Raw genomic sequence first — 9,317 nt, 5'->3', positions numbered from 1 at the left:
GTGGTGCTTACCAGCATACCATAGCCCCATATAAGGGTATGTGCCACCTGTGTCTGAAGAAAAGGATGCTGGCGTACGTGACAGGATTTGGGCCTTATTCCTATTATGATCAATCAGACGTATTTAGTAAGCCCCCTTATTCTCCCAAACCATTTTGGTCTACCTTTTCTTAAGAAGGTGTTTGCGAGGGCAGCAAGCTGTAGGCGGCTGGATAAATAGATGGATAAGCATATAAAACGCCTTGGAACACCCGTAATTCACAAAGAAGAGCTTCGCATTTATTACATACAAGATAGAGAAAGGCATTTGAATCTCTCTCCCAAGGCTATTTGAATGAATGAGATTTATTCAAAAGTAATCATGGGTAAGGGTATGCGATACCTAAATTGAAAACTACAGAGGGTATATTTGTGAATCATGATTTTTATAAAACGTTGTTCTGTTTGTTTTTGCGACGAGGAACGCACGATTCAAGACTTTCAAGAAAAGCGCTCTATCTGATGCTCCTAGTCAATATTGCTCCAGTTCAAGCGCTGCAAATTGTTGTCCCTGATAAACCTGGCGAGGTAAGTCGCCCACATAGGAACGCGGCGTCCACCGACATTGAGTTGAGTGATTGCGAGTGGCACAGCATCTCCGCCACCGCTGGCGTTGCTCATCTCCTCCTTGTCGTCGTGCTGCGAAAAGTGCGACATAACCAAGAGGAGCAGGTTTCAAATGTAATAAGCAAGAAAAGGCAGCAAGTTACTATATGATTTTCTTTTTTTCTTCGAAAGAGTACCCTTTTGCTTAACAAATGAGCATGATTACGCGAGAGTCTCGTCAGATATAAACAAACAAGTTGTATTGGTGCATAGGGTCATAGAACATTGAAATTGCTTGATGTTTACACTATACGAATTGCCAACTGATGTAAGAATAAACCACTTTGCATGGTTGACCAGAAGTGCAGTAATCTCAACTTTGCATGGTTGACCGGAAGTACAGTAATTTCTAATAGATTGCGACTGAGAATTTTGGCCAGAGCTTGTAGCTTTGAGATGATAATCCGCTATACCATTTCAATTGTTAAATCTAAGAGAGTAACAACGTACAGATTAGAAAGAATTACGTCACAGAAACGTGGGAAGTACAGCAAGGGTATCTGAGCAAAATAATTCGAATCTAAGTTTTCAAAATAAAAAGTTGCTGAGTAAACGTAGACAAAGGTCATACCAATGAGTTGGAACGTATATGCCTTAACAAATCGGCCAAATTATTTGTGTGGCTATGCTGCACAACGTCATGAACTCCTTCAATAGACTTCCACAAAAACTTAAAATATTAAGTTGCAGCTATGCCTAAAGAGCGAGCCATGACACTGAAGGCAAATCACAGGAGAATAGGTCGGCGAACAGTGAGTCTAAGGTAGTCCGGGTGAGAAACATTTCAGGTGAGTTTGAGTCGGAGTGAGTCCTGTTCATGCAAAATTCGGGAGTGCGGGTCAGAGCAAGTCCAGCTCAGCAAAATTGGGGAGCCTTAGTCTGAGCGAGTCCAAAGCCCAAGATATATTTGTCGTGTGAGTCTGACTTTCACTATATTTTGCCGGCCCATTGTATAGCCTTACTATCAGCCTTACCTGGATTAACGTTTGTGTTCACATCTACCCACACGTATTCCAAATCAGTAGCGTTCATTCACCGTTTCAATATTTATTGATCAGAGGCGTGATTTAAGTGGAGATTGTCTAAGACCTCACCCCTCTACCCGCCAACTCTTCCACAAAATGATTCCTAAATATATTTCGCGTGAGTCATCTCTTTTAAAAAATCTTTACTGGATAGCAAGCACTAGTAGCAGATCACTGATTACACATTATATTGATAACAATTGTTGTCAGCATGGCCGGAATTATATTTCTAGGCTAATGCACTCATGAGTATATTCGCTCGCACTCAAATCACTCTGAGTCACGTACACTTTGAGCGTTCAATATTTTGATGAGTTTGAGCGCGAATGAGTCCATTGGAAATAACTCTTCGTGGGAATGAGTCAGAGTGAGTTCGTATATGGAAAACTTTGCTGAGTGCGAGTCCGAGTGAGTCCTAAGGGCAAAATCGATTTCTTGAATGTGCCTGAGTGAATTCCACAATTTCCATCTATTATGCAGATGATTATTACTTAAAGGGTCTTGGCTCAATGGGTGCTCTAATTGCCAAAATCGTATATATTGAGCTCAGTAATGACGTAGTAAGGCAGGAAGAAAACCCAATGGTTTTTAACTTCGTTAAAATGAATCGAAACACAAACGTTACAGCAATGTGCAGTCACATGGGCAGCTCATGATTTTCTGTACAAACTTTGGTCGTGCTTATGTCACCGTAGCTGCTCTATCGCCGGAGAAAACACCACATAAGTCAATGCACGATGTAAACACCCACAAACCTGCTGCTTACCTGGAGTTGCTGCAGCTGTACCTGGGTGCCTTTCAGAACTCTTATAGCGGAATTGTGAGTCCTCTCGGCACCAATGAAGGCGTTCGTGATCACCCCTTCCCATTCTTGACAAGCGTCACCGAACGGCAACCCCTCCTGCATCACAAGTGTCGTGGCATTTTCCACAACCAGTGTTCGGAGTTTGCCGTCAGTTGCCCTCGCCCAGTGTGCCAATGACGAATGGGTGCACTTCTCCGGATTACTGCAAGACACATAGGTTTTGACGAAATCATGCCGTATGTTGGCAGGACACCATGTCTATTTTCTTAAGTATTTACAAGTTTTTACAGCGAAAGCTGTAATGAGATCACAACTCGGCTCACGAGCAGTTGTCCGCCGCCGCCGCCGCCGCAGGTGTGCGTAACCACATAGCGTGATATTGGAAAAAAGAAACTTAGCACAAATGACACAGTGGGGCTTGAACCCGAGTGCGAGCCCAGTATTCTATTACTGGGCAACGCTGGTGCCTGTAACTTGCTGTCAAACTTGCCTTAGGCAGTCTTGACACTGGAGCTCGAACCCGGGTCCGCTGGGTGCGAACCCAGTATTCTACCACTGAGCTACACCGTTTCTTTATTTACTACTCAGGGTTGGCTCAGTGGTTAACGCCTCGCTTTCACCCCACTGAGCTACACGGTGCCTGTGCCTTAGGCACGCCTTTATGATGTCGGGAAAGCAATCGCGTTAATACTACTTATAAAGCGTTTTAAAACAGCGAAAGAACAATAAGTCATCCCACAATGCAAATAGCAAAACGAGTGGGACGTCCAATGCTCCAACCAGTTACAAAACCTTGTTCTTGTTCCCCTATTAACTGTGGCGCATACCCAGTTCAGCCATACTTCCTCACCGTCGTCAGCCATTGCAAAACAATTGGCACAAATTTCCTCGCACGTGTTTAGCAGATACCACGCTTCCCAGAAGAATGATGAAAAATAGCATAGCGAATGCCAGCCTACTACCCGAACGAACTTATTAATAATGACCTCGTGGGTATCAAGCAGGTGTGCTTGCAGTAGTTACGCAACCAGTGAGTGTTTCGAAAAGGCTCTGAAAGGCCGCTCTTCTAGCTTTCGCTGTGACTGTGCTGCGCCTTCGACGCAGGCCTGACTTTTTTTTTCACATGCGCATTTGTTTAAACTGGTGTCTCGCTGGCTCGATTGAATTTCTTGGCAAAAACTATTTACCATTAGGCAGCGATCACTGCTAAAATCTTGTAGTGAGTGGCATGGTGGTATAAATCATTGAGCTCGTAAATATATAAGTAATGACGTTATTCTACGAGGTTGAACATTGGCCAGTCGCATTGCGTTGTCACCTTACCCTGTCAGTGCGAAGCAGGACAATAAACTGGCCAGCTTTTTGGAGAGAAGAATCTCGGTGTCCCCGATGTTTATCTTCTCCGAACGAAGACCCTGGAGATTTCCCGAAAGGTATATCCAGTCAAGCATTTGAGGCGCACCCATCCAGTACGGCCACCATCGAAAATCGGGAACGTGTCGAAAGTAGTACGCGTAGACATTGGCGCGTGCAGACCGGCTCGAGTCACTTCGCGTGTAGCTCTCCAGGAACCGTTTCAGCGGGCAGTGCACAACAAAGTTGCCAATAGCGTGCGACAGGGTGCGCACCGCGCTGCTTGATTTATCACGCTGAAGAAAGGTCTCCAGAATCTTCTCGTCGACTCTGACGCCATGGTGTCTCAAGTAGGTATGAAGAATCTGCGCAGCCGTTTTTCGGTCTAAGTCTGCCTCGTGTTCCACACCGTAGAATGCAAGGAGGGTGCTAGTGTAGGCGCTCCCTTCGTTCTCAGTCGTGCCGACAAGGATGTCCTTGCGTCTCTCGAAGGCAGCGTCCCCTGTTTCGCCTTGGAGCTCTTGCGAAGACCTCCGATTCATGTCAACTGCGCTCTTGCCCAATGAAGGGTTGAAAACAGCCACGGCTCCGCCAAGCGTGACCGATCGTTGGTGTTCGAGTAAGCTATGTATCGACTTGATCTTGAGACAGGAAGTTACGTCCACAGCGACGTCTGGCGGGCTCGTTTCGTCGCTGCACAGGAGGTCGTGAGAAATTTCTCGTATTATGCTCTCCCCGTGCTTGGGCATTGGACGCAGTGGCGATCCACTCAGCAGTATTGCTCGGTCAAAGAGCGCCGAGCTCGTCGGGGAGGAGAGATGCAGTCCTACGGCGGTAGCGCCTGCTTCGTGGCCGAAGAGAGTCACCTTCTTCGGATCACCGCCGTAGTCCGATATGTGCGTGCGCACCCACTCGAGCGCCAGGACCTGGTCGGCCAAGCCGGCGTCTCGGGTGGTGTTATCGCCGCCTGTCGTGTAGAAACCCAGCATACCAACGCGGTAGTTCGGGATAACAATCACCTGCATTTACAAAAAAGAAAGAATATTGATATGTAGAGACATGGTTACATCATTTCCCGATGGATATGCATGGGTGTTAAGATTTTACAACTATGCCTGAACAATAAGTTTTTTTTATTGAAAATCTGCCCACTCAATATACAAACTTATCCATGAAATTTACTCAACAATGTGACGATTTCAGCTAGTAAAGCGATTATGTTCTGTCTCATCAGTCATAGCCCAGGTCAAGGCTGAAATAGCTCCTCTTCCCCTGTTGCTGCGAAGAAGAGGTTGATGTATTTGGTGTTTGTGTTATAATGAATTAATAATCATGTTAGAGTATGACAACCGATCAGCTCCTCTGATGGGAAGACTGTTTATTGTACTGGCTAAAAGAAATTCGTTGACCTTATTGAACACGGATTTGTATTTTTATTTCTTCACTGAAACTTCAAAAAACTACTATTTGTCTTCCCTGCACCAACAAGAAAATCGAAGACACACATGATCCTGATCACATCAGTTATCACGGTTAGTTTAAGGCAGTTCATTAATAATGATGTAACATGCTTGAAGGTATCTGTATTAGCACTGAAATGAAGTGCCATTTTTAGCGTAATCTTTTCTAACTTAAAACGTGCAGACACATCTAAGTTTGTACTGAGCATGCTCATAAGCACAAGCATGAAATTGTTAGTGACGCCTGCTTACGAATCGAAGTACCTGGAGAGTCTGGCTTGTGAGGTAGTAAAGGAACTTCACGTCCCGATGACGGATTAAAAAACCTAATGTATTGGATGCGACAACCATAAGCGTACACAGAGTTCGCCTAAAGGGGCAGGCAAAGGCTCATCGCAGCTCTCCCTCCCCCTTCCCTTTCATGTCAATGTATGAGACTGACTTTGCGCCCCCCTTTTGCCCCCTCCCTATATTTGAATCTATGGGGCTGGAATTGAGCCCCCCTCTCTCGCCCACCGCCTGATCAACCCTATCGTGCTCACGCCTATGGCTACAATTATACGCAGCCCAGCCAGAAAATTACTGTCATAATAACACATGTGGAGAAGCTCTGCCCACGTAGCTTTGGCAATGCTTGATTGATTGATATGTGGGGTTTAACGTCCCAAAACCACCATCTGATTATGAGAGACGCCGTAGTGGAGGGCTCCGGAAATTTCGACCACATGGGGTTCTTTAACGTGCACCCAAATCTGAGCACATGGGCCTACAACATTTCCGCTTCCATCGGAAATGCAGCCGCTGCAGCCGGGATTCGAACCCGCGACCTGTGGGTCAGCAGCCGAGTGCCTTAGCCACTAGACCACCGCGGCGGGGCCGCTTTGGCAATGCTGCTTCAGCAAGTTGTCACGAAGTGTGACTGCTTTTTATGCACAAAAATGGCATAAAACGTCAGGATGAAGGTAGTTAATTACAGTTGCACTCAATGCTGAAAAACTGAACACTGAGCCTAATGAACAGTTTGCGAGAAGTGCTACTGGCACCGATATATCTGTGAGCATTGCTGCATGAGTGGACTTTAGCATTTTTATTGGTATCTCAGTTTCAAACATTATGCTGAATCGACCGCTGCAGGTTTAACCACTACCAAAGGGGAACTTTTTATGGCGGCGTGAAAAATTGGGCCTAGAATACTCTGTTATCAACACCTTTAGGTTCATGTTCTGTTGCGCAGAATAACGCAGTACACCACTCAGGATGCAATAAATACATGTATATTGCCGATAGAATAGAATTTACGGTGTCTAGCTTAGAAAAATATGCAATAAAGAAAACCAAGGTTTTCACCTGGTTCCATAGCGAGGCCATGACCGACCCATCGAAGAGCTCGTAGTCGCCGCTTCCTCCGGACACAAAATTGCCGCCCACGAGGACGACGACGACTGGCCTCGCTGCGATGTCGTCGTCGCCTCTTCCCCTGAGCGGAGTCCACACGTTGAGGAAGAGGCAGTCCTCAAACTGCTCCGACAGGGAAAAAGGATGCGACGGGAACGCACCGTACGCACCACGTACGCACGGCTGTGGATGTCCCTGCATCTCAACGCTGGTCGACTTGGGCACGTACGGCACAGAGCGCCCGAAGCGTTCAGGTACCTGTAGTGAGTAATACAGACACATCACACTGCCATAAATCAGGCACAAAGAGGATTCACGTGCACCAGTCGGGTTCTACTCTATGCGATGTCCTGTGTAAGATTGAACGTGGCATTGAAGCTTTGAGGTAACGAGCAATATTCTATACTGCAAAACATCAGGGCATCCTGTTGCCACAATACTCATCGCGTAAAATCAGCTGGATAACGCTACAAATGTTTTATTCAAAATTAGGCTGATATAACACGAATTGGAGGGGAGAAACAAAAGCACCTGCATGCATGCGAAACCACAATAAATTTTGGTAAACTGATAAAATGCCGGTGGTATACTAGCGTAGCGCCTATATAAGTATTAAGTATCATTTACGTGCGCATGAAACCAAGTTCAATGTATAACAATAATGAGTGAGCAGTAATAATTATTAGCAATAGTACAGCCGTATTAAGGTCACTGAATCCAACACTAGCTGGCATAAAACATCATTCAAACAAAAATCACCCCTACTCATTCTTGGACTGCAGTTATAGGCGTATATGGGAGAAACTGTGGTATACCAGTACATCATCGCTTACTTTTCAGCAGCTGTACAGAAAATTTGGTGGTTGAAAATGTACAACGAACGCATAACGAAGGTTGACCACTTTGCTGTGGGTACTATCTGGAAGCAACTAATTTTTGAAGCACCTGTGTAGGCTCAAGGTATCACAAGTTAAATCCATCTGCAATTTAATAGATAGCATTATTGGTGCTTATGTCCATCGTGGTACGATATTTAACTCTATGTAAATTTGGTAGGTGGCTAGTTTATGCACGAGCTTTCGCGTTGTTTTTTTAATACTTCTTAGATGACAAAGCTCTTACATCTGTCCTCACCACGCAATGACATAAGAAAACATGATGCGTATAGCAATTTTAAGGAGCATCAGCTTACTGCACATTAAATTTATTCTTCCCTATGTATATAAGATATCAAAAGACTGTGCACCAGACTGCTTAATTCTGTATTTTTATTCATATTAAATGAGGACATGCTGCAAGTATTCGTCAATTCAGGTTGTTCTACATTGGTTTAAAACGTCCAGTTCGATTACACACTTTGTGCATAGATATTCTATAGTACTTATCGGTTACTTTATACAGCCGGGCAGTCTGTGAGAACTGGCCTAATGTGTATTAACTTAAGAATTGCAAGAAATTTCTGCTGTGCTCAAGACTACATGCAAACGCAGTGTCTTCGTATACTGCGGGAGCACTGGTGTTTGCATGAACACGTTAGTTTAGTTTCCTGAAAACAGCCTACATTGAGAATAACTGACATAAGAGCCTTGACCCGACGCTATTACGCTCATTAGTTCAATTCACATTTATCGTGTTCCAAAGAAGTCGAGACGCGAATGGTTCATTTAGATTTAGTGAACTTAAAAATACCGCAGACAGTGAATAAATATTCTCAGACAAAGGCCGGTCCCACGGCCGAAACGTCGGACCAAACTGTGCTGAAACGTTCATTGTGTGGGAACTGCGTTTCTCTCTCTCTCTCTCTCTCTCTCTCTCTATATATATATATATATATATATATATATATATATATATATATATATATATATATATATAAGGGAAAGAAGTGTATACCTAAGGGCTCGTTTTCCGTGTTTTGACACAATACTAAAAGATCTAACAGACAACAATGCAAAGGAATGTATAGGGGAAGTTATTAAATTAATGTAATGTAAATAGGAAGAAAGAAATGTGGCTGAAAAAATAACGCGTTCCTGCTCACAGCAAGTTATATTTTACAGTTGGTTACATGCGTTGCCCGCTCGTACGTCACGGAACAGCCCAGACTAAAGAAGACTCGTACGTTACCTTGGCGTAACGAAGGTTTAGATACTGCACCACGCCCCGGTCCATCACGTTGAGAAGTGTGCCACCGTGTACAAGACCCGACCCGTAATAGATGCTCTGTGTTCTGTGCTTGTTGGCGCTCAGCTTCACCACTACCTGAGTGAGTGCGTACGCCAGGAAAGCAAACACCACCAGGGCAGTCATGGCTGCTGCGTTGTAGGTTCGGAACACAATTTATTAAACACTTATTGCCGTTTCTGTCAGTTGCATCGGCAAGCTACACGACCACAGAAAGAAGGGATCACTCAATGCGAAATACAAATGCGTCGTTAGTGGTTGCAGAAGCCAATGGTAATAACTCGGAGCACGCCTCAATATTTCATGTATTTTTAGACAGGCGTAAAACTACAGGCTCGCAGGATCCTGTGAAATACCAAGCCATTATCGCTATGACCCAGTGAGAAGCGGAGCTTTAGCCTCGCATAGAAATCTCTTAAACAAATTGCAATGACATACAAAAATAAGGGCA

General features: G+C 44.7%; 1 protein-coding gene across 1 annotated transcript; it reads right to left on the bottom strand.

The window, feature by feature from the left end:
* Positions 1-408: 408 nt before the first annotated feature.
* On the bottom strand, positions 409-8,993 carry LOC119172709 (cholinesterase 1-like). The gene is made up of 5 exons (XM_037423859.2): positions 8,810-8,993; positions 6,635-6,940; positions 3,798-4,846; positions 2,436-2,676; positions 409-677 (listed from the first exon to the last, which is right to left on the bottom strand). Exons 1-5 carry the CDS (start codon positions 8,990-8,992, stop codon positions 507-509), a joined length of 1,950 nt encoding a protein of 649 aa, XP_037279756.2. The 5' UTR covers position 8,993; the 3' UTR covers positions 409-506.
* Positions 8,994-9,317: the final 324 nt, after the last annotated feature.

The sequence above is a fragment of the Rhipicephalus microplus genome, chromosome 4 (genome assembly GCF_043290135.1).
Source record: "Rhipicephalus microplus isolate Deutch F79 chromosome 4, USDA_Rmic, whole genome shotgun sequence".
In the NCBI taxonomy this organism is placed as follows: domain Eukaryota; kingdom Metazoa; phylum Arthropoda; class Arachnida; order Ixodida; family Ixodidae; genus Rhipicephalus; species Rhipicephalus microplus.
This window is presented reverse-complemented; position numbering and strand designations above follow the sequence as displayed.

Excerpts from the sequence above, each read along its gene's own strand:
- LOC119172709 (XM_037423859.2), bottom strand. The coding sequence starts at position 8,992 with ATGACTGCCCTGGTGGTGTTTGCTTTCCTGGCGTACGCACTCACTCAG. Across the intron at positions 2,677-3,797 it reads TCCTGCTTCGCACTGACAGG|TAATCCGGAGAAGTGCACCC; the intron begins GTAAGGTGACAA and ends TGTGTCTTGCAG. Across the intron at positions 678-2,435 it reads TACAGCTGCAGCAACTCCAG|CACGACGACAAGGAGGAGAT; the intron begins GTAAGCAGCAGG and ends CACTTTTCGCAG.